General features: G+C 40.3%; 6 protein-coding genes and 1 long non-coding RNA gene across 8 annotated transcripts in view; 4 read left to right on the forward strand and 3 right to left on the reverse strand.

The window, feature by feature from the left end:
- Nucleotides 1-1,006: 1,006 nt before the first annotated feature.
- Nucleotides 1,007-7,845, reverse strand: LOC124208139 (eukaryotic translation initiation factor 5B-like). 2 transcript variants are annotated; one of them, XM_046605865.1, is made up of 12 exons: nucleotides 7,648-7,845; nucleotides 7,274-7,359; nucleotides 6,616-7,004; nucleotides 6,328-6,559; nucleotides 5,849-6,252; nucleotides 5,316-5,752; nucleotides 4,515-5,247; nucleotides 4,374-4,450; nucleotides 4,105-4,312; nucleotides 3,825-3,920; nucleotides 1,417-1,578; nucleotides 1,007-1,338 (listed from the first exon to the last, which is right to left on the reverse strand). In XM_046605865.1, the coding sequence occupies exons 3-12, from the start codon at nucleotides 6,931-6,933 to the stop codon at nucleotides 1,231-1,233; spliced, it is 2,775 nt and encodes a 924-aa protein (XP_046461821.1). In that variant the 5' UTR covers nucleotides 6,934-7,004; nucleotides 7,274-7,359; nucleotides 7,648-7,845; the 3' UTR covers nucleotides 1,007-1,230. The 2 variants fall into 2 exon arrangements, with proteins under 2 accessions (XP_046461821.1, XP_046461825.1); XM_046605869.1 differs by lacking the exon at nucleotides 7,648-7,845 and having other exon boundaries at nucleotides 7,085-7,280.
- A 1,609-nt stretch (nucleotides 7,846-9,454) lies between these two features.
- On the forward strand, nucleotides 9,455-10,290 carry LOC124208175. The gene is made up of 2 exons (XR_006880330.1): nucleotides 9,455-9,849; nucleotides 9,939-10,290. It is a non-coding gene; the product is annotated as an uncharacterized LOC124208175 (long non-coding RNA).
- Nucleotides 10,291-10,535: 245 nt separating this feature from the next.
- On the forward strand, nucleotides 10,536-12,642 carry LOC124208154 (nucleosome assembly protein 1-like 1-B). Its single transcript, XM_046605879.1, has 7 exons — nucleotides 10,536-10,740; nucleotides 11,019-11,213; nucleotides 11,273-11,416; nucleotides 11,471-11,884; nucleotides 11,942-12,089; nucleotides 12,150-12,269; nucleotides 12,323-12,642. Exons 2-7 carry the CDS (start codon nucleotides 11,022-11,024, stop codon nucleotides 12,496-12,498), a joined length of 1,194 nt encoding a protein of 397 aa, XP_046461835.1. The 5' UTR covers nucleotides 10,536-10,740; nucleotides 11,019-11,021; the 3' UTR covers nucleotides 12,499-12,642.
- A 269-nt stretch (nucleotides 12,643-12,911) lies between these two features.
- LOC124208159 (dolichyl-phosphate beta-glucosyltransferase-like) lies at nucleotides 12,912-14,468 on the reverse strand. The gene is made up of 7 exons (XM_046605894.1): nucleotides 14,251-14,468; nucleotides 14,011-14,185; nucleotides 13,747-13,955; nucleotides 13,575-13,683; nucleotides 13,292-13,517; nucleotides 13,124-13,209; nucleotides 12,912-13,050 (listed from the first exon to the last, which is right to left on the reverse strand). Exons 1-7 carry the CDS (start codon nucleotides 14,299-14,301, stop codon nucleotides 12,944-12,946), a joined length of 963 nt encoding a protein of 320 aa, XP_046461850.1. The 5' UTR covers nucleotides 14,302-14,468; the 3' UTR covers nucleotides 12,912-12,943.
- Nucleotides 14,469-14,503: 35 nt separating this feature from the next.
- On the forward strand, nucleotides 14,504-16,088 carry LOC124208162 (F-box only protein 8-like). The gene is made up of 7 exons (XM_046605906.1): nucleotides 14,504-14,702; nucleotides 14,772-14,895; nucleotides 14,960-15,071; nucleotides 15,193-15,311; nucleotides 15,388-15,572; nucleotides 15,642-15,802; nucleotides 15,872-16,088. Exons 1-7 carry the CDS (start codon nucleotides 14,651-14,653, stop codon nucleotides 15,962-15,964), a joined length of 846 nt encoding a protein of 281 aa, XP_046461862.1. The 5' UTR covers nucleotides 14,504-14,650; the 3' UTR covers nucleotides 15,965-16,088.
- LOC124208169 (gem-associated protein 8-like) lies at nucleotides 16,052-17,051 on the reverse strand. Its single transcript, XM_046605918.1, has 3 exons — nucleotides 16,699-17,051; nucleotides 16,467-16,629; nucleotides 16,052-16,371 (listed from the first exon to the last, which is right to left on the reverse strand). Exons 1-3 carry the CDS (start codon nucleotides 16,864-16,866, stop codon nucleotides 16,115-16,117), a joined length of 588 nt encoding a protein of 195 aa, XP_046461874.1. The 5' UTR covers nucleotides 16,867-17,051; the 3' UTR covers nucleotides 16,052-16,114.
- A 2,456-nt stretch (nucleotides 17,052-19,507) lies between these two features.
- LOC124208183 (protein dachsous-like) overlaps nucleotides 19,508-27,712 on the forward strand; it is a 47,455-nt gene continuing 39,250 nt past the window's right edge. Inside the window, exon 1 of the mRNA XM_046605927.1 lies at nucleotides 19,508-21,945. Coding sequence (XP_046461883.1) covers nucleotides 19,987-21,945 — 1,959 coding nt within the window. The 5' untranslated portion in view covers nucleotides 19,508-19,986. The remainder of the gene's footprint in view (nucleotides 21,946-27,712) is intronic.

Here is a 27,712-nt window from a genome sequence, read left to right on the forward strand (position 1 = left end):
GTTGCCCTCGGCGCTGGTATGGTGGCGGAGAAGAGAGTAACACGAACCGCTCAATCATTTCCTCTTCTTTGTTTTCGTCGTTTGTATCTCTGTGTGCACGACTCTCTCTGCACACACACAGACAGCAGACCAGAATCCAACGTTCATCTGGATGGCCTTGTCGCACAACAACACACACATCCAGCGGAAGCGAGGACAACCTCAAATCAACACACACACACACACGCTATACAAACGCAAGGCCGTCAACCGGAAGTCAGTGTGGGCGGCACCAAATCAATGAAAGGGGAGAGAGACTCCGGCCCTCCACACGGCGTGGACATTCTACCCCCTCCGCCCCCGCATTAGTCCCAACAACTCTTGTTTCCCCCCCTTCTACCACTCATGAGAGATTTTATTGATTTTTAACAGAATGGCTCTGACATCCGACACTTTTATTTTTTTTTTCCAGCCTATTTAAAAAAATAAAATTTTAAATAAAAATCCTGTTCCAATAGTCGTTTAATAAACGACGCAAAATGTTTGGTTATATCCAGCCACACACACAAAAAAGAATCCTGGCTTAGGTATATATCTAGATCGATAACTGGCGCTGGTCTATTTATAATTCTGCGGGGGTGTGTGGGGGGGATCCTGCGCAATCGGACAGTGACCTTTTCCAGGCACTTACTGAGAAAAAAAAAAGACAAGAGTCGTTTTGGTGATGTGGCAGATATCGATCGATCAATGATGATGATGTTCCAACTACATCTCTTAACTAGAAAGTCTTAATAATAATCCTTATTTCATTGACAACTGAGCCCCGAACTCTCTCAACCATTTGACAAGTAGAAACCTATATAGCCGACGGGTGAGGGGGTTCGACTATCACCTCAAAAGAAGCTCTCAAGTGTCGCCCTTTCTCTCTAGCGTGTTTGATGATTAGTCTGGCCACTTGATTAGTCTGGGGGCAATTAACGAGGAAAGGCCAGTGAACTACTAGGAGGAAACAAATCAGAGACGGCGGTGTCTTCTGGACGTTGTATTTTGGCTCGTTTGAACGGACAATCAACATGACCAACGTCCTGGAAAGAAAGAAAAAAAGGCTCTCCAGTATGGATATTTTGTTTTTGACGGGATATCGATCCAGTTTGGTTTTAAATCTGACACGCCGGGCAACCGGCAGCTTCCACCATGAATAGTAAAGAGTTTTTTAAGAGGAAACAAGGAGAGGTCATCAAAACTGAATCATCACAATATTTGAAAGAGCTTCTTCAACTCGACCATCAATTGCCAGTCGGGTTTCTGCAAATCGTCTCGGAAATATTCCTTGCAGGCGTCGATGGATTCTCGGCTAATCTAAACTCGTCCAACAAACAAACATGAATTAAGATTCACACAATTTCTAATCATTTTTCCAAACGACGAATTTTTTACCTTGGAAACCAACAAATCCGTGTGGTCGAAATGACGTCCATAAAGTTTAGGGCTGTCGCCAGGCGTGGGGCTAATTTTGATACAAACTTCTTGACCTTTACGGGCCGTTTCGATGGCTTTGTGATTCACTTCAATGTTGGTCACGATCCCAATGCAGACAAACTGAGGAAATAATTAAAACAAAAAAAAAGAAATAATCAACAAGACCGTTGGGAGAAGATGGCACGTAAATTTGTATCCAAGTGGTGGGAAACAGAGCGGAAAAATAGCCAGACGCGTAGAAATGTTCTGAATGGGAATTTTCACGAAAACATTTTTCATTGAGAGAAAAAAATAGAAAGGGCGGCGAGTTGGACCCACACACACACACAACAAAAAAAAAGTTGGTTTTGTGGTTATAGCGGGTTGGAAAAACCACGTGCGAGAGATTGGCATTTTTTTTTTCTGGGTTGTTTTTGTTCCAAGAGCGGAACTTTGCATGACTACCTCCGAGTCTTTGTCGTTGGGACGCCAAAGTGACCGTCGGGCGTGAGTGGAAGACGGGAATTTGAATTGTTTTGACCGACAGTCGCGTCCTCGGCACCATTTTTCATTCATTCCTTCCCTCCTAACCGTTAACCAAAACACTGGAAGCCATTTCTAGTTTTCCCAAACGTTTTTTTTTCTCCTATTCAGTTGGAAATGATCATTTTCTCTGACATTGGGCGACCGGAAGGAGTCGGGCCAGGCAGGCTGAAAGAGGAAATAGATATTTTTCTTTTTCGGCAGGAGCCAGAGAGAAAGAGCGTACAGGAGCACAGGACCAGGATATAAATAAATAAATATTGGCCTGAGCGGAAAGGAGGGTAAGTACGTCACGGCGGAAGAGGAGCTCTGCTGCTCTGCTCTGCTCCGCTCGGCTGTATAGTGAGCGAACGGGAAAGAGATATGGCGGTGGGAAATGTGAGCCAAGCTAAGCAGGAAGTAACTCATCAGCTCTGTTGTCATTCCACTTCCTTTTTTGCCACTTCACACACTCCCCAAGACCGGCGAATTCTCCAAACCTCCTCACATTTCGTCGTCTTCCCGGATGGACACCATCGCCTCCGTCTCTTCTCCAGGCACAACAAGGTACAATTCAACATGGTAGTAGTAGTCACTATAACTGCGCACGTATCAATCAGCGTCCAGCCGCCCCAAATCGGCCAGGTGCGAAGCGACGCCCTTCCTCCTACTACTACAAAATGGTGGTCATCCAGTCGAATTCAGAAGAATGAACATTTATCTTGACAGCTAAAGAAATCATCTACTTTCCACTTGTCGCCCGGTGAAATTCAGATAAGGGGGGGAAGGGAGAGAGTATATACAAAAGTTTTTCTTTTCTTTAAACAGACCTCATTTCCGCTGCTTGTAAAAAAAAGAGAGAGAGGGGGGGAGACAGGTAAGAAGGAAAAAAAAGGACACGGTTCAACAACCAATAATCGCACAGAGGTCTATAGAGAGGAGGCTAAGGTTAGTAAGATATGGAGAAAGGAAATGGGTGGCAAAGAAGGGTGGTGTGTATTTAATAGATCTTTTTTTTTTGTCGTCTACTTATTTTCGCCCATAATTTTTGGTTCTCCCTTTTTTTCTCCTACCTTTTTTACCAACAGCAGGTAAATCTGTATTCAGCTGCTACTAGCCGGAGAGCTCGAGGTCCCCCCCTTTCTCCCTTTTTTATCTCCATTCTCCACCACTAAAGCCTAAGCCGGTTTATTTCAAGTCTAACAACAAATGGTTCACTTCCGCTGCTTCCATTTCCATTCAGAAAAACCAGGGGAATCTGGCTGCGCAGGACGGGAGGGGGGCGGAGGAGGAGGAGGGCTGGCAAACACGCCAAAAGCCTCTAATTGGACTGTCAAGTCACGAAACATTATGAACGGCCCCATCTCCAGGATTCCTTTCTATCATTAGCTAACTACTCGAGCTTGAAAAAGAAAACCAAAAAGAAAAAAGGAAAAAAAAAGGACGGAAAAGTCAGTGGGGAGGGCCACTGAAAGGAGAGAAGGCGGTGTTCCGTTCGCAATCTGACATCCGGTAGCCATTTCGAAAAAAATAAAAAAAAAGGAGACCGAGTTTCTCCCCTCCACTACACACAGACACACACACCAAAGTGTTTCATTTGTCCCTAGGTACTTCCTTTCTTTTCTATACAAACTATATCCCGACTACTACTATACACGCTCTGGAGAGACAAAACCACAATACTTTCCGAGTTGACACTCGGGTGAAACCAATCATTTGACCTGAGAGAGTAGTAGACCTCATTCAGATTTCCGCAACCTTTGAGTCGGCAATTCTTCGGGGGGAGTTTGAATCGAGACAGGAAACGCGCATTCGTAACCTACCGTCTCACCTTAAAAAGGAAAAGAAACAAGGTTTTTTCTTACCTCTTTGGTCGGAACGCACAACGGTGTGCCCTCCTTCACAATCCCGTTCTCCACCACCACACCAACCACGATCGGGTCTCGAGTGTTGAAAATAAACTACAAAAGATAAAAAGAAATTCCATGAAGTTTGAGGAGCTAACAAACAAAAAAAAAACAAGGACACATATTTTTATCAACGTCAATTAACACAGATTTCCGTACTTTGGCGGCAAAAGAATGGCACATTTTTAACCTAAACTTGTGCTCGACATAAAGAGTGGAATAAATTTCCCAACGTTACCTGAGGGAGAATTCGTAATTTGCATGGAAAAACGGCAACATCTTTGAACTCTTCCCGCTTCTTGGCCTTTAACTCGTCACGGTATTTCATAAAACTGTCAAACAGGTGATAGATAATATCAGCCTGGAAAATTTTGACTCCAACGGAATCTGCCATCTCCTGAGCGTCACGTTCAATTTTTACATCAAACGCCAGAATTACAGCATATCTGCAATAATTCACCACGTTAAAACTTGATAATATTAAAACTTTTAAAAAATATAAGTTACTGGGCATTATGCTCCAACATGGTTGAAGCTTTCATGACGTCCTTTTTCACCACAGGGCCGATGCGAATGTTGGCATACTGAAATATAATGTACACATTTATTTATAATGGGTCTTAATATGATGTGATTATTTTTTCTTACAGGAATTTCAGATGTTTTCAGGAACTCGAGAAGGGCTTCTAGGGATCCTAGAGTCGAAGCTTGAACGTAGACTCCTCGATCCTGTAATTTAATTCGACCCAAAGCAGATTTCAATTCGTGTGCTACTTCTTCCTTGCAGATTTCCACTTCATCCGGGTGGTAGGCAACAAGTAGATTCAACCCGGCGATGGCCTTTTCCAAATCTTTGGCCGTGATTTTCACACCCTGTGCTGCTCGCACTTCCTTGGGCTCCGTGTATGTATTCTTAACTCGTAACTCTTTCATGGGTTGCGGTAAGAGGAGAGACCGAATCTGTGTCACAATGGGTCCGTCGGTTCCTGCTAAAACAATTGTGTCGCTTTCGTGCAGAGTTCCATTAATAAGAATGATGTCGACCGTTGTTCCGTAGCCGGGGATGGCCTTTACTTCTAAAACAGTCGCCTGAAGCTCATCGGTATACATAAGCCTTTTAGCTAATGCGGTTTGAGTCAATTCTACAATGAGCGACATGAGATTTCCCATGCCGTCACCGGTAGCAGCACTTGTTGGGACCATGGAAACATACGATCGTGAATCGGGATTCTCATAGAAAACGGCTGCGTTCATCGACTGTTCGGCTAGCTGAGTAATAACCAACTTGGCCCTATCTTGAAACTCGAGTTGAGTGTTCTTTGCCTGCGATTTGATTAAATCCTTGACATCTTTTTTAGGATTGGAGATCCAATCATACAACCTGTACATTTTAAAATAAAAAGGTATTAGCATATTTGTGAAAAACATCCCATAATAATACAAAATTACCTATCAATTTTGTTAAGGGCTACGACGAAAGGAGTTTTCTTTGCTTTAAGCAAGTTGAGGGATTCGATAGTTTGAGGTTCGAGCCCGTGCATAATGTCGACTACCAAGATAGCAATGTCGCACAAGGAAGAGCCACGAGAACGTAGATTACTGAAAGATTCGTGCCCAGGGGTATCGATAATGAGAAGACCCGGAATTTTTAACTTCATGTCCTGGAAACCGATAACCATTTTGGACTGTTCACGAATGGCTTCAATCGGGACATTGGTAGCACCAATCTGTTGTGTAATTCCACCAGCTTCACCGTCTTGAACGTGGGTTCTACGAAGTTTGTCGAGGATTTTTGTTTTACCCGTGTCTACGTGACCCAATACACAAACAACCGGAGCACGTAAAACTTCAGGATCCGTGTTCTTTTCAGCCTCGTCTCGTCTTTTCTATGAAATGGAAACAAAACAAAAAATTACCAGATGAATTTTGATTTCATAATTCTGGCCTTTCACATGGAAGTCCATTTCAAACTAATGACAAACCTGAATACGATTTAATGCTCTTTCTCTCCTGGAGAGAGCATCTGTCTTTTTGCCATCTTCGTTATCTGAATCACTACTGTCGTCAGAGTCATCCTCTTCGTCAGAGTCATCGGAATCTTCACTCTCTGATTTCGACTTTGAATGTGTCGTCTCAGCAGTCGTGGTTGGAACAGGCTCTTCCTCCACTTCTTCCTCTGAAGATGATTCTGCATCCCATGATTCTTTTACTTCTTCTTCCTCCTCTTCTACCAATACTTCAGTTTCGCCATCTGGTTTTTGCTCAGCTTTGTTTTCTTCGGAAGTCGTGCTCTCGTCAGTTTGAACGACTGCTTGTTGCTGTTTGTTCGTACGCACTCGTGTACCAGCCCTGGGTCGCTTTTCTCCAATTAAAGGTACGTCAACACCTATTAGAAAGAATCGAATGTAAAATTTATCAAATAACAAATTGTCATTAATTGATAATATTACAGAAGTTATACCTTGCGCTCTCAATATCTCCAGAGATGCTTGTGAGCGAGCCTGCGCTGCCCTCTGCTTGGGAGTTAGGAATTTTCCTTCAGCCTTTAGTCGATCACGTTTTTCCTTCTCACGTTGTTTTTTTAGGTCTCGTCGTTCTTGTTCTTTTCGTTCTTGCTCTAATCTAATTCGCTCTTCTTCTTCGGCTTTTCTTTCTGCCTCTTCTTCTTCTCGTCTGATACGGTCTTCTTCTTCCTAGAGGAGCACGAGTTAGTTTCAGATTGCATCAGCATTATTTTAAGTAAACTTACTTTAATTTTCCTTAAGGTCTCTTGCATTGCTGCAATGGCTTTTTTTCCTGGGCCACCTTTTTTATCTTTTTTGGGGTCAACCTTTTCTTTTTTCTTGGCTTTTTTATTCTTTTTATCATCTTGATCCTCGTCCACTTCTTCAACCTTTTCAACGGTTTCAGAAGCTTCATTAGCATCATCATCCTTGCCTTTCTTCTTCTTCTTCTTCTTTTTCTTGTCAGAATTTTCTTCCTCGAACAGATCTTCTGCAGGCTCGGGTTCAGCAGTGGCTAGCCCATCTGATTCCTCCTTTGCTTTCTTAACATTTTTCTTCGTCATTTTTTACTTGTTATTAAAGATGTGTTGCTGCATAAATGAACTTGAAGTTCCAAGGTATTATGGCCAGTAACCTGAAAATAATTGCACCAAAATGTGTTACATTAGCACTTTTGAATCTTACCACATTTAAAGTCTAGAGACTGAATTTTACATATGCTTATAAAGTGAAAGTTGGTGAACAACAATTCTAAAATGAACTACTGGCAATGATGAACAATCATAACATATCTTTAGGCTGCTAAGGAACGCCGTCCTACTTATTCAGCCATTTAACTTTTGAATATTTAAGTTCCACATCTACAAATCACAAAGTTCTTAGTGATTTATGAAAAATACATACCAAAATGAGACAGACACGAGCAGTCTTTACTCATTAGCTCGTCTACACTCTCAAGCCGGAACGTTGCCATGTATTGCTAAAGAACTCTGGACACAAAATTTGCATATAAAAATTTAAGAATAATATCATAACAAAAAATGTAATGGTATAGTAGTAATCACGTTATGTTTAATATTTCATGCAACAAAATTAAATAGACGCTATTTCACCGAGGCTGTAAAAAGCGGGATTCCATTAAGAAAACCAAAAACATTTCCGTTTACACGTATTGAAAAAAAACTTGTATAATGCCTTTAAATAAGACCATTGCGTAGCTGGCTTGACAACAAATAGTGATCGGGTGAAGTCAATATAAAGCCAACAATAAATCATACCAATGACATGCGGGAACGGGAGTAGGGTAGTGCACGTCGTAAAGCAGGTGATGCTTTACCACCTGGGATGGCCTCTGCTGGTATTTTCTATTCCATTAATTTTTTTGCTGAAAACGTATATACACTGTACACGTGAATAAACAAGGAATATTAAGGACGATATCAGTTCACTCGATAATGGATTCAACACAACACCCCCCACCCTGAAAAAAAAAAGAAATAATAAATACAAAAAATTTTAAATAATACCAAAGTTTCTTATTCAAACATTAATTAAATATTAATGCGGGCACTTTCGTAATTTTTAAACTCATTTGCCATGTGTTGTCAATGTTTTCCTCAATGTTGTCAGGTGTTGACAAGCTGTGTTGGCTATGATAATAGCACATCGGCGTACCACGGTGGAATACCATGGTTCGACTCCTGAATATACTGTAGTTACTTAATAACATCTGTTAAGTAGTTATCGAATTTGCAGGATAAATTAATAGAATAGATGGAAAAAAACACTTGCATCTTCCCCGTAGATTGCAAAGACCGATTCCAACTAACACTTTTATTTCTTCATCGCTAAATTAAATTTCAATTCACTTTGGGATACACATTTGCCTATTTCTATTGAACAATCGGATTTTACTCTTTCCGGTGTCATCTTTACTCCAAATATTGTCTACAGCCACTATTAAAAATGAATTATTTAAAAAATTCAAGTTGATTAATTAAAAAGCAGCCAAGACGGAACTATATGACTCATAATGAATTCTTTGATAAATAATAAAAAATCAAGAAACGATAAAGGACGCGATCTCAAATACGAAAAAGCCGTTTGCGAAGTATCGATTTTATTGCGAAAGACGCACGACATCATTGATTGCGACCGGAACCGACTGGCGAGTCGCGAACACATTAGGGTGAACTGTCAAATTATTTTCTGCATGCTCGTAATTTATTAGATGTTTTTTCGTTTGTCAGTTTGTTAAGTTTGTTCGGTGGTCATTAGAAGGGAAAGATTGATAACGTGGCAAAACTTTCTACACTGTTAAACTCCTTTCTTCAAATAGAATGAACCAGGCTTATCGATCGTGAAGAATTAAGCAAAAGAAGCTCGGGTGAAATAATGTTATGTTTGGTCACTGTTAAAGTTCGTGTTCACGCAAACAGCTGTTTTGAAAGATTAGTGTGGTTAGTTTTTTTTTACACACAAGCCAAGTTTTACTGTTATTACACCAGCAACCTATCAAGTTTAAATTTCAACAACAAATCTTTTAGATTGTTTTTCGGTCAAATGTTCGGTCGATATTTTATATTATATCGATTGATATATTGCTATTGCAAAATATAGTTAATATTAATATTTTTTTTCGATTTATTATAAAGTGGTTTTTATTTGGAAAAGACTTGAAAAATAAAGTAAAACAAATAAAACATGTTAGATTATTATATTTCATTTGGCAATGCCTGTCATAGCCGATGGCGCTCTCCGCGCTCTGGCCACTTCTTCCCGAACTCACATCTGGCCTGACGTGAGACGTATGCAAATATGTAACGACTAAATCATAAATAATAACGAAATAAAAAATAAAATAAAAACGCTCGGAATTTGGTAGCAGACGACACGGGATCAACACTAAACGTCAAGTATTGCCGTTTTCACCACTGCCTTTAGATGGCGCTGTTCTTTTAAAATTTTTCAACCTGCTCACCCCCTATAAAACCAATTGGGGGGAAGAAGAGAGAGGGCGGCCTATCAAACTGGGCTAGACAACGGGATTTGGAACTCACTATAAACCAAGAGGAAAGTATTATTTCCATGATTATTATTTCGTGTAGTGACTAGCAAACAACAAGATGAATCTCGAGTGACCAAATAGATAAGGGGCTGCTAGCTGCGCTTGAACTTTTGGACTATAGTCCATCCAAGTCCTAGCCCACCCTTAGTAGCAGTCTAAAGGCGCATGTAGATTGGTCTCGAAAAATGATCGAGATGTGATTGAGAACTCACGTGCGCTTGAACTCAGTAGAGGCCTATTCGTGCGAGCTGAAATGCTTGCGCAGTAATGTTTCGATAGTATTGATCATTGCAGTGAAGCTGCCTCCTGCAAACCGATTGAGGAATTCTAGTTGGGAGGAGACGTCAGAATACGCTGTCGCTTACGATCATTTATTAATTTTCAATTAGAGTTATTCTCGAGATTTGATTTTGTTAAGTAGCGAACTACTACAAATATTCGTCGTTAACTAATTTTTTAAATCGTAGTGAAATTATAATTTCATTGCTATATTACATGCAGGTTGCTGTTTACACTCTAGCGTCTCTATTTGCTGCCGGACTGTCGTGATGTGATGGCCCTCCCACGCAATACTGGTTGCTACTGCTGTATCCTGGCGAGAATTCACTGGCGATATGGGCGAATTGTGACTCATTTTCAGACCACTCAACTAGGACTCTTAGGAGGTTAACGTCATCAGAAACTAGGTATATAATTATAAAGCGGCAATGGGCCTGAGGAAAAGCAAAAAAAGCGGGAAAAATAAAATTGAGTTTGGTCCCTGTTAAAACTTACAGTTCATTTTGACGCAAACATCTGTTCAGTTTTAGAAATGTGGTTAGTTTTGAAAAAATAAATTCAAACCAAAATCCAATTTTACTGTTATTTTATTAACCCATAAAAATTTCTGTTTAAAACCCTACAAAAATAGTTTTTGTAAGTTCAAATTTGTACTGTTTTTCGGTGGTTTATTAATATTTAATTCACTTCAATATTATTCCAAAGTATCTGAATAAACATACAATTTTCGGCTTATTATAAAATGATTAAAATATTTAAGAAATAATAAATTAATATAAAAGTGAAGCGAATAAAGGTATGGAACCCATCCCCATGGCGGCGTCGCAGATTATCGTTATACATTATTGTCATTTGGCAATGCCTGACGATAGCCGTTGGCGTTCTCCACCTCCTCCCGAATCTACGTCTGGCCAGACCTGAGACGAAATACTTTACTTCACGAGCTTACTCGACAGTAACCGGCCGTTGGTATTTCTTGGTGTCATCTTTCATTCTTAACTTCAAATTCTACTATATTCTCATAGTAAGTAAAAATGAGTAGAGTTTCTAGTTTATCTATGTGTAACTATTATTTCATGTCATTGCTGCTAAATTGTAATTTAAGTTAAAAAGTATTCCGTCACCGTGTTACCCACGTGGTAACACTGCTGTGTCGTGAGGCGGGAGAAAACCGCTCCTCCTTTTTGAAGGGAGGACAATTAAAAATTGGCTTTAGTTCTTATATCCTGAGTAGTTAATGTTATAAATGGATTCATTCAACCACATGCAACATAATTTGTAATGATTAAAAATTCTGTCTAGATAATGGAATCTGACAAAGCCGCAATTGTTGAAAACTCTGAGGAGGATATTGAAGAAGTTGAAGAGGAAGAGGAAGGATCTGATAAATTGAGCAAAGAGAAATTACAAGCGGCTGTTCTTCAGAACCCTAGGGTGATGGCTGCATTGCAGGCTCGTCTTGACAGCATGGTTGGGGACCCATCTGGATACATCAAGGTAAATTTTCATTGTTGTCTGCTTTTATCTCCATACATAACCTCAATTGTCTCATGTAGAGCTTACCTGCTGCTGTCCAAAGGCGCATCAAGGCACTCAAGAATCTCCAATTAGAGACCACTAAAATTGAAGCTGAATTTTTCAAAGAAGTGCATGTCCTTGAGTGCAAGTATCAAACTAAATATCAATCGTTTTTCGAAAAGGTAAAAGATTTGAATGACAAATTTTGGAATCCAATCTAAATTGCTTTTATGTAGCGAGCCAAAATCACAAGTGGAGAACTTGAACCAACTGACGAAGAATGTGTCTGGACCTTAGATGATGACAAGGAAAGTGAAGAACTTTCTGAAGACATGAAGAACAAGGTTACAATTGAAGGTGAAACTAAGGAAGAAGACATGAAAGGTGTTCCAGAGTTTTGGTTGACAATCTTCAAGAATGTTGAGCTCCTTGCTGACATGGTTCAGGATCACGATGAGCCTATCTTGAAACACCTGGTTGACATTAAAGTTCGATACAATGAGGATCCCATGGGTTTCATCCTTGATTTTCACTTCACTCCAAATGAGTACTTTGAAAACACTGTGTTGACAAAGACTTATGACATGAAGTGTATTCCAGATGAAGAGGATCCTTTCAGTTTTGAGGGACCTGAAATCCACAAATGCAAGGTATGTAATTTTACTGTTAAAACATGAATTCAAATGTTAAATGATTTTTTAAAACAGGGTACTCCCATTGAATGGAAAAAAGGAAAGAACGTTACCGTTAAAACCATTAAGAAGAAGCAAAAGCATAAGTCCAAGGGCTCCGTACGCACAGTTTCCAAGACAGTTCAGAACGATTCGTTTTTCAACTTCTTTAGCCCACCTACTGGTATGTTACTAAGTTAATTTTCAGGCCACGTTTCAGTCGTATTTAATTGTTCTTGTGTAGTTTCTGAGGATGCTGATGAGGATGTTGATGAAGATACTCGTGCTCTCCTGACAGCCGACTTCGAAATTGGACACTACATTCGCGAGAGTATTGTCCCCCGTGCTACTCTGTATTTCACAGGTAATCTATTTAGTGTTTTTAAACGTTTCAAGTATTAATTTTCGAATCATTAGGTGATGCCTTGATGGAAGATGACTTTGATGAAGAAGAGGAGGAGGAGGAGGGAGATGAAGAAGGTGAGGAAGGTGAAGAGGAGGAGGAAGATCCCGATTTCGATCCTCGTAAACAAGCTAAAGCTGTCCGAGGACAAAAAGGACAGGCGAATCCGGCGGAATGTAAGCAACAGTGAGGACGATTGGCATCCTGAAGAGTTGGTTATTCATTTTTATAACTTATCTTCAATGTTAACCTAATGTGTATTTCCTTCCCCTGAAATTACAAAGCAGTTCCTCATTACTGTTCTTTAATCTAATAAAAACCTGTCTAATTAAAATATCTGTGTTGTCTATATTTACTTTTTATTAAACAAATTAGTTTTGATCGGTTATTAAATCAATTAATGCTAGAATATTTAAAAATGAAGATGATGGTTGTACATAATAAAAAGAAAGCTGTCGTTCGAAATTTAAATTTTTTTCAGTATTTACAAATCCACTCACAATCACTCACCTAAACCGTAAACGATAAGCATGTATACACTTAACCTATGATTCACAATCACATCCATTCAAAATAAAAATGTAATAAAAAAATAAGAATATGTTCAGTTCAACAGTTTATTAATCTTTATAATTTTATGAATGTATACGGATTTTCCACGCTCCTGTAGTATACCTGAACCAGATTAGAAGTAAATCACGGCCCATTTGTAACCAACTCCATACAGGGACAATTTTGGAACCTTAAAAAAATTATTAAACCAGGAACGATGTCAATCACGTGTATCAATTGAAAAGACAAAAAAATCATTATACCCTCAATTTCCATCCATCTAACCGAAACTTCGCCTGTTGGAATGTTCAAATACTCTGCTATGTAGATAAGTTCGACATCGAAAGCCCTATAAAAAAATTAATACTAACAGTTAAATCTAAACAAACAAACAAAATAGGGGAAATAAACCCCATCATGTGGTTATTTACCATCGCTCAATATGAAGATTCGGAAAGCATAACTTGGCAGTCGGTCTCGTAAGGAGTTTAAAACCACATTGGGTATCTCGAATTGATCGAGCGGCAAACAGCCACACGAGAAGATGAAATCCTTTCATTAAGAGTGTTCTAAAGAGGGAACGAGAAGCTATAGCTTCTTTTTCTAAATGGGCCCGAGAACCACAGACAAGACCTAATGCTGCATCCCTGGTTTGACCTATATAATTTACAAGTTTTATAAAAGTGCAATCATTCAAACTTCTTTTTAAACAACCTTTAATGAGTTGTTGTAAATTTTCTTGAAGCTTAGAAATGTCTTCAAATGTTGTTGCTCCATCAGCATCAGCAAAAAGCAACTGTTTTCCCCTAGAACTAAGCATTCCCTGGAAATATAATGTGTTAATTATCAACTTGGATTTATCAAAAATTGCATAGGAAATAATTACCAAACGCACTGCACCACCTTTCCCTCTGTTGTTGGACAGAGTCAGCACTCTAACTTTATCAGTACCATATTTTTCTGAATAACCAAGGCCAATTTGTGTGGTTTTGTCAGTACTTCCATCATCCACAATGATCACTTCAAATGTATTTTCTGGGTTGGTTTTCAGTTTTTCTTCCAGGTAGTGAAGGCATTCCTCCAACATAGCAGGTACTGTTTAAAAAATGAATTATGACACTGTGTTCGAATACTCTTTTAAAAATTCTACATCGTTTCTCTTCATTGTAGGCTGGTACAATTACTGAAAGCAGTACAGTTGGTTCATCCTCAATTGAAGGAAAGGGCTCTTTTTCACCAGATTTTGGATTCAAATAAAACTTTTCTTCTTTGAACCTAACAACCTTAGCATATGTAACAGATGTTATGTATATGAAGAGAAGTGCCTGTGAAGAACCAAAGAATTGTTACTCTACTCATATGTGCTTTATTTATTATTTAATATACTGACCATCAAAATCGCGCACACAACAACAAAGGCCAACACAAAAAGAAGCATCATATTTGGTATATTCTAGATTTCTGTTGATGACTAAACTCTGCTAAGAGAAACGTGATTCACCGGTAAATGAAAAAGAATCTCGAATTATCTTTCACAACAGGTTCATAATAAAGACCTGATGTGCTAGAGGAAACGTATCCGATTTATTGCCGCAAGCAAGTGACACGTCGCTGGCGGCGGTTTCCTAGCAACGAAACAAATGACGGTAGACCAGCGGAATTTTGACAGAATGGAATGACTAAACAGACAGTCTGTTCCTAAAAGAAGCAACTAAATCTAATTTGATATTTTTTTATAGTGTTGTTTGATTCCACGATGACTTTTAAAATTTTAGCTACCTAGCTATATCATGGGTCAATACAATACAAGAAACAAATTGGAAGAAGGACTCAAATCTAATGGTAATAAATATTATTTTGTTGTTATTGTATTTTATGCCTGACTGTATTATTGGCTGAACATCATATTAGATCCAATTAGAGATCTCCCCCTAGAACTCAGTCTTGCTGTGCTCTCTCATTTGGATGCAACAGATTTGTGCCTTGCAGGCTGTGTTTGGAATGACTTGGCCCACGATGAAATGTTGTGGATGGGGTAACATCAAACTTCCTGAACTTTTTTCTTTGCCTTTATGTATTTCTGTTAAATTACTTTACAGGCTGTGCAAAAATTGGGGTTACCACCAATCACCAAAGAAAATACAATCATACCGAAAACTATATCTTACTCTTGATGAAGGGTGTTTGACATTTTGTGCAGATGCAGAAAAGGTTTTTTATTTTTTTTAGTTCATTTCAAATTTTCCTTTTATTTATACTCACCATACATTCACCTCCTTTCGGTGTGTACCTAAATACTTACCAAAACTGTACCATACTTTTCAACATTTAGGGAATGGAGTACTTTTTCAATAATGGATTAATAAAGGATGACCCTAAAGATATTGCAAATTTCTTTCACTGCACAAATAAACTTAGTTCTCAACAAATGTCTCATTATCTAGACAAAAGGTAAACTCCAAGCTTTCATTTGCTATTCTAAAAGGATTGGAGTCTTTAAGATTTCTCTGTTTTGTATTTTTTTTAGGGGAGATGTACTTGATCATTTAATTGGTTTACAAAACTTCAAAGGCGAATCTCTGCCGAATGCTCTTCGTACTGTTCTTTCCCGAACATTGGCGGGAGATAATCATGGAAATTATTTACACGTTCTTCTTGACAAATTTTCCCGTCGTTTTTTTGAATGCAATCCAAATTTGAATTTGACACCGGGTACGAACTATTTATACTTGAAGTAAGATAACGCTTCTTTACTTGCTTTTTTGTCGTTAATTTTTTCAGACACCATCTATATCGTCAGTTTTTCCTTGATAATTCTTTCCGTGGATCTTTCCAGCCCTCACATAAAAAATAAAATGTCAAAGCGCGAATTTATTCGGAACGTGCGAAGAGCAGTTGGTCACAGGATAGACGACGATTGGTGTGGACATTTATACGATGACGTAAATTTAAATATTCTATCTGCAAAAAAGTTTTTATTCTTCCATATTCACAGTTGTTTGTTAAATTAGGTTTATCTGTCTGGACACATTGCATCGAGTAGAGGGCGATGCAAACAATATTTGCCGAACAGAACACCACTGAACTACGTGAATGCAGGATAGCAAGTAGGGTAGTAGTTACCATTACGCTAGTAATCCCAACGTAATATCTATTTAAATAACACGTTGTAAAAAATTTAATACAGATCATTATAGAAGAAAATAAACAATCATTTTATTCAAATCAGATGAAAGCCTCAACTAAAAATGTCTTCACAAATGCAAAGGCATATTTGGCCAAGGCTTAGGTTGCTTTCTATCACAGTTCCTATTGAAATTTAGCTGTACAGCTGTTTCCATGGCTTGAATTCGTGGAGCATCAGCACCATATAAATGAAAATAATCAGATTCATGATGTTTTTCATCTAAAACATTTGTTGAGGTGTTATTTTGTGAATCTGAAGCAACCCTTTCTATGGGGATCTCATCCACATTTATGTATTTCACTTCTTGTGTGGTATTGGTTTCATCTTGGGTTCCAACAAAAGTGGTAACATGTAAAAAAATATATTTCATTTTTATTACTTATCATCTCTTGAATTTCACACAATTTATACAACATTACCTCTTTCTTTCTTGTGTTTCATTGATTTTTTCAGAAATTCAAGCATGTCCCCTGTAATTTCCATTTCAAATTCTTCATTTTGAGGAACCTTTCTTTCATTTACTTTAGAAAGTGATGGTAGACTTGCAGATTCATCTTGAGTTAAAATGGGTTGGGTTTCAACCTTTACAATCATAGATTCAGTATTAATTTAATTGCAATCAAAGTTATTTTATACAAATCACTTATTTACTTGTAATTGATGTTGCATAAGCCAGTGCAAAAATGAATTCTCATAATTCATAGAAACCATTTTAGATCTATAATAACTAATTTGATGTTTAGAATACCATGACAGTCCATGTCTATAATTCTTCCAATAGTGATTAAATCTTGGATCCTGGGTCCAGTCTTTTGCCATTTCAGCTTATAGCAGTCAGTACTGATGATTGAATATTTCCTTTTTAATTACTTTACTTACAAGATAAGCGTTAAAAAAGTTCGTTAAATCTTCAATAACTGAAGGAACAATTCAAAAACTTAAAATTTGTTTACAGAATAAGCGACTGGGGAATACGTAGTCTGCTAGTTGTTGTTGGAGAGTCAAGTGGGTGTGGTGAAATAGTAAGCTCCTCCCCCTTAGAATGCGTGATTGCCTAAGAAATTAATGTATTTAAATGTTTCTCTTATAAACTGATTTGTTTGGAGTAAATCGAAACAATCTATGCACAAGAGATCAGCATAAAAATCAGAGTTTGAAATTTCCTCCCATAAGGCAGTTCGTCAATGTTTTCGATCCTTTTTGTATATTGACGTACAGATCGGTACAGATAATAGATTTTTCTTCACTTTCTACATTTACTAGCATTTAAATCATTTTTTTTTCATTAAGAATCTGAGATTTCCTCTGACTTACATTCGTACACTGAAGCTGAGTAGCGTAGAATTCTAGATTTTATGCCAAAATTCCAAATTTCATGCCCAAATACAAATGTGAGCTACAGGAATTTTATGTAGCGGAATGTTCAGTGCCGAACTACCTGATTTGTAAAATAATTCAAAACATTTGTTTGGTCGCGCGATAGATGGCCTTAAAGCCCGACAATACAAAAAATTTAACATCATTTTGTTGTAATTAACTTATACCAATGACATTCAGCCTTTGTTAAACAGAATCGGTATTCGTGTTTACCTTTCAAATTAAGAATAACGTAATAAGGCTGTCGTCGCAAAATTAAGCGCAAAATTTCATCGAGTATTTCCAATGACAAGGTGAAACATAGGGAGAACCGTGCCAAAATTTTTCCCAAGATATTCACATTTTCTTTCAAAACGCTGCTATTTCAATTTACTTCCATCTATTATTTCGTTGCTTTGGAATTTTATCTATCCTTAATCTGTCTGAAAGTTAATTTGGCAAATTAATCGGATGTTCTTTCTAATTAGTAACTCCAGTTTTCCTTAAATAGCTATGGTCAAGCGCACAAATCAATGAGGAAAAGCTGTGCTTACGTTGTCATTTTAAAATACCTTCTTTTAAATCGTTTTTAAAATACCTTAACCATCCAAACTCACTTTTAAAAAACATAAATTTGCTTTCAAACATTTATTCCTATTACTACAATTCCGGAAACGCTTATCCTATTATTATTGTTTGTTTTTTCTCTTCTAGGAATGTTTAGAAATAGAAACAAACCTCAGGAGTCTTATTCAATAATATCTAAAACAAAAATGGCATGAAAAGATGTATACAGTGAGTGAACTGACAGCCACTAAATTTTAATTTATTTAGCAAGAATTATAGCTGAAGAAATTGATCAACCCAACATCATTTCAATTTCCAGACTTGTAACCCAATGTAAGTCTAAATCAGAAAATGCACGGATTGATGTGCATGGGAGCATCTGTAGCGTGGCGTGCTCGTGGAAGAGGGGCAAATCACACGATATTCTTCGTACATGAACGTGTGTGTAGTGCCGTATAGATGAACTAAATCGTCAGTGGGAAGATTTTCCAAGTGTTGGAGTGCCCGAGGCTTTGCTCCCTTAAGGAACTGGCTGCTGCTATATAGTTGGCTTGGCTTTTGTATAAATGTGTGTGTACATCGTTTCGGTTGTTCCATTGGATTTTTTCTTTCTTTTTCCTCAAGAGTAACCCAGAACTTGGCCTCACTACTTTTTTTTTTTCGTCTATGCGAGTGCGGCGGAACTCATTAAAAACGAATCATCCATCTCCTCATCTGCTCGTACACACATAAAGGCCGTCTGGATAGCCTACAGCGAGCTGATTCTCTCGGCCCGGAAAAAATCTAGTCTGTCAATTGCAACTGATTTTTTGTGACGACCTAGTCGTCAAGAAATGAGAGCTTATATACTACAAACGGCAAGATAATTTTCAACCAAGAACAAAGCGATGGCAGTGGAAGGTGAGCATGCATTAGGTTCCTTGGCCTTGGTTGTCGCAAGACAGCGTCGAAGTTTTTAACACTAAACCACAGCAGCGTGAATTTGTTCATGTAAGCGAAGCGGATGAATAGTATATACAGCCAAGAAGTCGAAAATATAAAAGACGAAACATCACAGACGCTTGTAGAAGAAGAAGAAGAAGAAGGGAGGCTGGCAAAGATATTGCAACGCCGCCGCTGCGATGGGTAGGAAGATGGAGGAATCGAATGAAAAAGAAGAAGAAGAAGAAGAAAAGACGAAACATTCCTTACCTCTTCGTATTATACCTGACCACCTTCTTTCCGACCCTCTTTTTTTCTTCTCTCTCTGTTGCACCTCCCCCCATTTCGACCCCTCTGGCCATCGGCCTTACCTGTTGCTACCCGTCTACTGCCTTTTTATAAATACATTCTCTCCCGTCTCTTTCTTTTATATTCTTCTTCTTCTTCTTCTTCTCATTCCTTTTCTCTACTATTCCTACTTTTCTGCTGTTTTGGAACTCTCAACTTTATGTTGCCTCTGAGAGTTTTCCGTGGCCAATGCCGCGCCGCCGCTTTGGACTGATGGCTAGAGGGTGGTAAGAATGGAGGAGGAAAAAGAATCGGGGCCCTCTCTGACCAAAGACCTTCAGTACACGTTGGGACCTTCACTCGAGTGTGTGTGTGTGAATGTGCTTCCTGTAGTTTTTCTTTTCTTTCTTTGGCCAAACCACTTGACTTCAACTATTGGATATTGCGAATCTGTGGATCAATTTGGATATAACTAAATCAACACTTTTTAAAAAAGAGAACAAAAGATTTCATGAGAATTTAAAGCATGGAATCTTTAGTGATGGACGCGCATTGTGGCTGCCCATCTTTTGTTAGCCTCTAAAATTCCGTAAATCGCCTTCAGGAGAAGAGAAAAGAACCTGGACGTTGTGATCAGTGATCATGTTTTGGCATTCTACATCAAAGTTTACTGACCGGTTGCTGGTCAGCTGTTAAGAAAAAAGTGCACGTTTATTTTTCGTTTTTGTGTGTTGTTTGTGTGTGTGTGTACAATTTGTTGTTTTAAACGATCGCAACGTACAATGATTTCCTAAAAAATAGCCAGGGATGCCAGCATTCTGCAGTTTCTTAAAACTGCCTGATTGGACCACGAGTCGTACGGAAAACGAACCAAGAATGGCGGGCGAATGTTGCCGTAGCCGCCATTTAGTGAAACCCTGGCCTCTCAAAGTCTTGGCGGTCAGTACAGTGTCGAAAACCACCACTCCTTCCAGGCAACCTCACCGGACTGAGAAACGACCTGGGCGGTGTTGTGCTACGCCGCCGCACAGCAGTAGTTGGGGTTTGCTGCTGTTTCTAATTGCCGCCAGTTTAACAACAGTCGCCCGTTGCGAATACATTCGCGAATTCGAAATCTCGGAAGGTGTATCTCTGGGAACGACAATCGGCTTGATCGGTGAGAGCAATCCAGGTGTGCCACGACCCCCACCGCCTCCCTATCTGATTGTGCCAGTGCCGGGCAGCGCTGTCGATTCCGATTTGAACATTGAGCAGTCGACGGGCGAAATCCGAACCAAAGTCGTCCTGGACCGGGAACTGCGCTCGTCCTACTCGCTGGTGGCGATCCCGCTGAGTGGCGAGAACATCCGCGTCCTGGTGACGGTCAAGGATGAAAACGACAACGCGCCAACGTTTCCCAATCCTTTGCTGCAGATTGAATTCCCGGAGAACACGCCTCGCGACGTCAAGCGAACGCTGCCACCGGCCAGGGACCTGGATTTGGATATATTCAACACGCAGCGCTACAACATCATTTCGGGCAACACCAACAACGCCTTTAGGCTGTCGTCGCATCGGGAGCGCGACGGGGTTCTCTATTTGGACCTGCAGATCAACGGCTTTTTGGACCGTGAGACGACGGCATTCTACAGTCTGGTGATCGAAGCCCTCGATGGCGGCAATCCACCGCTGCGTGGCTTTATGACCGTCAACATCACCATCCAGGATGTCAACGACAACCAGCCCATTTTCAATCAGAGTCGCTACTTTGCTTCGGTGGCCGAAAACGCCACCATCGGCACCAGCGTCCTCCAGGTCTTCGCCACCGACACGGACGCCGGCGAAAATGGACGCATCACCTACTCCATCAACCGGCGTCAGAGCGATCGCGACTCGGTCTTCGTCATCGATCCTCTGACCGGCGTCATCTCCGTCAATCGCCCCCTGGACTTTGAGACCAAGGAGGTTCACGAATTGGTGGTGGTGGCCAGTGATTCGGGCGTCCAGGCACTGGAGACGACCGCCTTCGTCTCGATCCGCGTCACAGATGTCAACGATAACCAGCCGACTATCAACTTGATCTTCTTGAGCGACGACGCTACTCCCAAGATTTCCGAGGACGCCCAGCCGGGTGAATTTGTTGCCCGAATCTCCGTCAACGACCCCGACTCGAAGGAGGAGTACGCCAATGTGAACGTGACTTTGGACGGGGGCGAAGGTCACTTTGGTTTGACCACCCGTGACAACATTATTTACATGATCGTTTCGCTCCCGCTGGATCGAGAGGTGAAGCCCAACATGACGCTGGTCGTGACGGCGACCGATCAGGGAAGTCCGCCGCTGCACGCGTCGCGGGCTTTTAATTTGCGCGTTACCGACACCAACGACAACGCGCCCCAGTTCGAACAGACAATGTACTACGCCAACGTGCTGGAAGTGGCCGATCCGGGCACTTCCGTGTTCCAGCTCTCGGCCCTGGATCGGGATCTGGGCAACAATTCCGTTGTGACTTATTCGATTCTCGAGTCGCCCGACACTCACTCGGATTGGTTCCAAATTGACGGGCGCACTGGACTCATCACGACGCGGAAACACATTGACTGCGAAACGGATCCCGTGCCACAAATCACCATTCTGGCGTCGGATGCTGGCCGGCCGTCGCTCACCGGCACGGCCACGGTCCGCGTCACCATCCGCGACGTCAACGACAACGAGCCCATTTTCGATCAAAGCTTCTACAACGTTTCGGTCCGTGAAGATGAGGCTGTCGGCCATTGTGTTCTCAAGGTAAGCCAGTACTTCCAGCTTATCTTCTTCTTCTTGTAAAAATAGGAAAGTCTTCTTCTCTATTAAGGCATAGCATTTGATGTGCAGTCAAGTAAAGAGGACGAATAGACGTTGGTTGATACAATTAAAAAGAAAGTGGAAAAAACCTGTGGTTGTATAATACTCGGAATATTAGAAGCGTCCACTGAACAGGTTCTCGACAGATTAGAGATGGACAGTTTGTGAACTCGGGTGACTGCCATTTGAAAATCTCCCAACTTGTCAGAGGAGAATTTTTATTGAGTATGATGTCGGGATTCCAAAGGCGAATGTCCTTGAGTATGTTGGCCGATGATGGGGTTGTTTCATGATCGAGAAGAAGAAAAGCGAAAACAACCTCTCAAGTTCAATTCGGATAAACCAGAGTAGTATACACGGCTAGGCTTTTTGAAGGTTTCTTGTGTTCCGCTCGCTTTTCAAACTAGTGACCGATAGCAGCAAACAGCCTTCCGTGCATGGAAATTATGTCAGTGCTGGAATATATATCCTTTCTCCGCTTATTTTTTCCTTCTTTTGTCTACGCACCCTTGGCTCTGTGCCACCCCCCGCTGCCCGTGATGAGCTGCACAGCTAAGAAAACCATTCAAAAAGGTTTTCTTTTTTCTTCTTCTCTCCTCCTTCTTTTTTCTTTTGCTTCTTCTTCCTTCTCAAAATCCACCTTAGCATTCCTCTTTTTATTTCAACCCCGACGTTCTTCTCTCTTCTATTCTATTCTCTTAGCCCCCATCCACCCTAGCTCTATCATCAACCCCACCTGATTTCTATTCCTGCTGAACATTTTCTACTTGAATCTCTCTGCTGTTGCATTCTTTCCGAAGCTTTTGTTTTATTTTATTTTCCCTTTGATCATAGGGAAAACAAAAATCTTGTTCATCTTTTTTCTCTCTCTGTGGGTTTATGTCAAAGGGGTTAATTCGCTGAGCCAACAAAAATATTTCTCGTCACTTCCTCTCACGCGTTACGTACGTCAAAGCGAACGTTTTGTTAGAAATTTATTTCGGTGAAACGTTCTCCCGTGTGTTTTGCGCCCCACTCAGACTTTGTTGTCTAATGAGTCGTGATGACAGGAAGAAGCGGAAATGAGCGACAATAGAACAAACGGAGTGTAACAAAGAAATCGTTGTCCTGACAGCAATGAAGCGGAGACGTAGCTGGAGAGAGTAAAAAAGGAAGTTGGACACAATGGTCGGGCAAATGAAGAAATCCACTTCTATTCACTTGATTTGAGCTTTTTTTTTTCTTTCTTTCTCTACAGACCTCATTAGGATTATGTGCACTAGATTATCCTCCTTCGATCCTTGGTATATATATATGTATTCAACCTTTGGAATGCTCCGGTGCTCGATGGCATTGTGGCCTGGCCAAGAACCCCAAGAGACTACTAACACGGGGTGGGGGAAATACGAGAAGAAAAAAGGTAAAAAGGGGGGCGAAGAAAACGCTGTTGGTATTTGAAGTAGAAAAACCTTGGCCCCCTAGCCATCTCTTCTCTTTTATTTTATTTTTTAAAAATGGAACAAGCCCGTCAAGCCCCCCTCCCTTCTATTCTTCTACCACCGACTCGTTTCCTTTTTTCTTTCTTTCTTGTATCTTTTTTTTGTTCGTTTTCCTGGACCTAGTTCTAAATATCCATTGAAAGGGCCCACCTGCTGATTCTAACTGAAAGTAACACCAAGTTGTTGAAGTCTCTGGAAGAAATCTCTTGATGTTTTGGATGACGTTTCACGGTGGGGCCCTTTGCAAACTAGGCACTTGGCGCGCCGGCTCTTTTTCTTTAAACCGCAATCCATACACACACAGGTTTTTTTGCTATTTTCCAATCGTTTATTCTGGCTTCTAGTGAACACAATTTGCGTGTATATTAATGGGCCAAAGAATGAATGATTCGAAAAATTTCTAGTCGATTACCGTTAGGTTTTTTGTTGTTGTCTGACGACGCCAACTCTCTACGAATTCCACTTGTAACACACTAGGGAAAAGTGCAATCTTTTGCCGGTCAAAGAATGAATGTTTCGCCGCCGATAAGTATCGTAACACGGACATGAGAATTGCAAATATGCGGGAGAACATTCTCTCTCTCCCGCCAATCCACGCTCTGCTGCATTCGAAATGGGAGAAAGTTGAACGCACTGGCACGCTCCAACCAAACTCGCATGAGAGCCTCGGGTTGATTTTTTCGAAACTCGTCTATGAATAATACTGGGGTTGTATTATTTTCCGAGGCGAATGTACACAAAAAATATTGAAATTAAAGCAGAATGTATGTTTCCGATGTAGACACAAACCATCGCGGCTCCTTTTTTTTTCGGTTGTTAATTTTCAAACCGGCAACTTTCCTCCGGTACATACACACAACAAGAGGATACTATTTTCTAGCAGCAGCAGTAACAACTAGCCTACATATAGAGGGGGGAAGAAGAAGAAGGTTCAAAACATGCCGTCCTTTAAACACTAGCCTAGGCCCAGCCGTTGAAGTGGCCAGGTGACTTGTTTAATTATCTTTTGTATAGTTGGTTCAAGGAAGAGAGCAGCTAGGTGGGGATTGCAAGAGGGTAAGAGAACAGACCACCTTGGCGGGGAGTTAATCTAACGACCCTTTTGTTGAACCTTGCAGCAACTTGGAGCTTTCTTTTAAAGTTTTTTTTTAGTTGTCCTTTCAACGATTAGAGAGGTAGCCCAATCATCTTCTATATTGTCTGTTTAGAATTGTTTGTTTTTTTACTTTTTTTTTTGTTTACGTTTTTTCGTAATTAATTCTTAACATAATTTTGTCGCTAATGACACGTTTTCTTACTCAAGAAGAGCTACAAAAAAAAACCTTGTTGCTACTAAATTCTCCATGTAATAATTTGGTTAGTAGTTGTTTGTTCTTCTTTTAAGGCCTGTCGCTGGCGTAAAAAAATTACAGTAGTTACTTCACATGTTTAAATCTTACCAGTTCCTTAAAATCAAACAAGCCATTTCGGAGCTCTTTTGAGGGGTTTTTGTCGCTTTGAGACCGTCCAATCGTGTAACAGATTCAGTTTTTTTTTTAAATTTTATCTTCGGGAGACTGTACTTGCGTCAGCAGGTGTGGATTTCGTTGGTTGTGAATGCCGAGACCACCGCTAATAAGTGTTTGCCTGTTGGAAAAAATGGCACAGCAACAGCGGTTGCCAGATCTTATTTACTAGTTGTAACAACATAAAGTTCGTTTGTTGTTGTTACCGACTTCATCTTGTTTGCTGTGGAAGGAAGTGAAACATATACGTTGTATGGAGCTGAAGCGAGCTGGCGGAATTTCATGCACCCAATCCGTGATTAGAGAACATATTTCGGGGCTGCCGTGAACCTTGCAATGGTAATGCTGAGCGAGACGAATGCGTGAAAGAAGATTGGGGGCAAACGCTGCTGGCAGGCATCGTCCACTTCTACGAGCACGGCGCGCAACCTTATTCACATCAGCTCCTCCAAGTCTTGCGTGTTTTCCAATCCCAGCCTCTTCAACGTCTGCTCTTTTTCGGTCTTCTTCTTCTTCTTCTTCTTCATTATTTTTCCTCCTTCTTCTTATCTTTGTCTTCCCTTTTCCTTCTCTTTCTTTTCCTTCTATTTCTTCGCTTCTTTCCTTCTCGCCCGTCTTCGTTCGCTTGGAGAATGTCGGATCGCAAATGTTACCGATCCAGCTAGTTGGCTTAACCTGTTCCAAGATCTTTATAAATGTCTACGCTCAACACACACACACACACACACACTGTGGTTACAAATACCTCCCATTAAAAAAGAAACGATCATTTCTATCAAAATAGCAACGAGTTGCTATATAAGCCGAGAAAAACTTGGTCATTCTTTCTGATTATGTATTTTTAATCCCAAAACTGCTGTGATGTTGACTCTGGGTTGGAGCTTAGAGAAACCAAAGAAGTTACGGAAAGATGAGCTTCTTTTTCGACTTTTTTTTCTTTCGTCTTCTGTGGCCATTAGTTACTTTTTTTGAAGCGCTAACCACAGGGAGTCCAATCTCAAATTTAACACCGACCCAACTTTTTCTCGGCAAATTCTTGCGTCCACACAGGAAAAAGACGTAATGGTTGCTTCTATCGTTTAATCTGCAATTGATTTTGTCATTCGCGCCATACTTCTGCAGTATACACTAACTATAAAAAGATTTAAAAAAAAAAGTAGAATCAGATATAATCAATGCACGATTTTAAACTGCATCCAAGATCATAGATTTGCGCCATTTCGATTAGGCTTACCACATTTCTCTTCGAAATGGCTCCGTAAATCTTTTCTCTCGCGCGCTCGAGCGAGTCTTCCTCGCAAGTGTCGTGTGTTGCAATAGGCTCAGAAGATCTTTTTGATCAAGGAAGTCTGTCCCTGAAAGCAAGAAAACCCAAAATATTTCGGACGCGCTGCGTAACGGTAAAAGAGAGACTGAAGTTTTAATTGATGGAATGGGCGCATTCTTCAATCAGTCTCCCGACAGCTGTGTGTTGTTGTTGTTGTTGTTGTTTCTCCCTCGGAAGAAGAAGAAGAAAAAAAAAGACCCGTTTCTTCTTGCCTTTTGTGTCTTGTGTTGGAAATCTACCATGTTGGGGGATATGCTGGTTGGTTCGAATAGAAAAGGAATGGAATTAGTAGTGAGGTAATTGCCGAGAAAACTGCCCAGACCTCTAATCGAACCATCTCGGCCACCTTCAAGGGAAATCCACTCTCATTCACTACACGATTATTTGTTGACTGTTTTTCTCAAACTTGTGGAGACCTAACCCGTCAAGGCGAGACCAAAGGTTTTGATTTCGTTCGTGACTTCTCGCAAATGGCTTCGTCTTCTTGGCGAATCAATCCAAAATTAATAGGCTCGAACAGAGGGGAATCACCGAATACTTCATTAATTCCAACCGACGTAGAGACTAAATTCGGAGTTGGTCTAATCACAGCGGGACATAGAGGAAAAAAAGAGCGAAATGAATGGAGTAGGTCATCTATTATTAGCTTCGTTTATAGGTGCGCGTGAACGTATTTGGACGCGCTATGCATTAGCATTAGGTTTCTTTTAATCGGGGTAATTTTAAAATATTTGTGTTTTTTCTTCCCTATTTGTGCACGGAGGACAGACTGAGAAGTTGACGTTCATTCGCGTCACTATCTCTTGATCGCAACGCGTCAACACTTTGTCAAAGTCTACGACAACAGAGCTAGGAGAGAGAACGAGCGGAGCAAGCGCCAGCTCAAAGTTTTTTGGTCAGAGACTCAGAGAGGTCCTTGTTAGAGCTGTGTAGGTAAAGCTTTTTGGTCAAGCCAGTGCGCGCGATGTTATCAGCCAAAAAGTTCTGGCTCAGTCTAGCTGCCTCGCCCCTACTGATACTGACAAAGGCTTTATAAAAATCTAACCTTGACGATTTCCCACCCCCTGAAGAAATGATGTCGCCTCAATAGCAGAAGAAGAAGAAGAAAAATAAAGGCGCTTATTTTTTTCTGCTTTGAATTTCACTCAGGTGTGTCTCTGTGACAACAAGGAGCAGTGTGTGTGTGTGTGTAAAATGCGCAAGATAATCGGCGTACCGAAAAAACAATTTCGTGCATTGATAATTGGTAATATGTAGAGAAAATCGTGATTTACCATCTTTGCGGGCGTTTTTTTTTTTCTCGATAGGATGAGGATGTGGGGGGTAACTGGGTCTGGTAAAGGAAGGAATATCTGGTATTGCTAATTCACTGATTCCAAATGGCTCATCCGAGAGTTTGT

Source organism: Daphnia pulex, chromosome 2 (genome assembly GCF_021134715.1).
Source record: "Daphnia pulex isolate KAP4 chromosome 2, ASM2113471v1".
Classification (NCBI taxonomy): Eukaryota; Metazoa; Arthropoda; class Branchiopoda; order Diplostraca; family Daphniidae; genus Daphnia; species Daphnia pulex.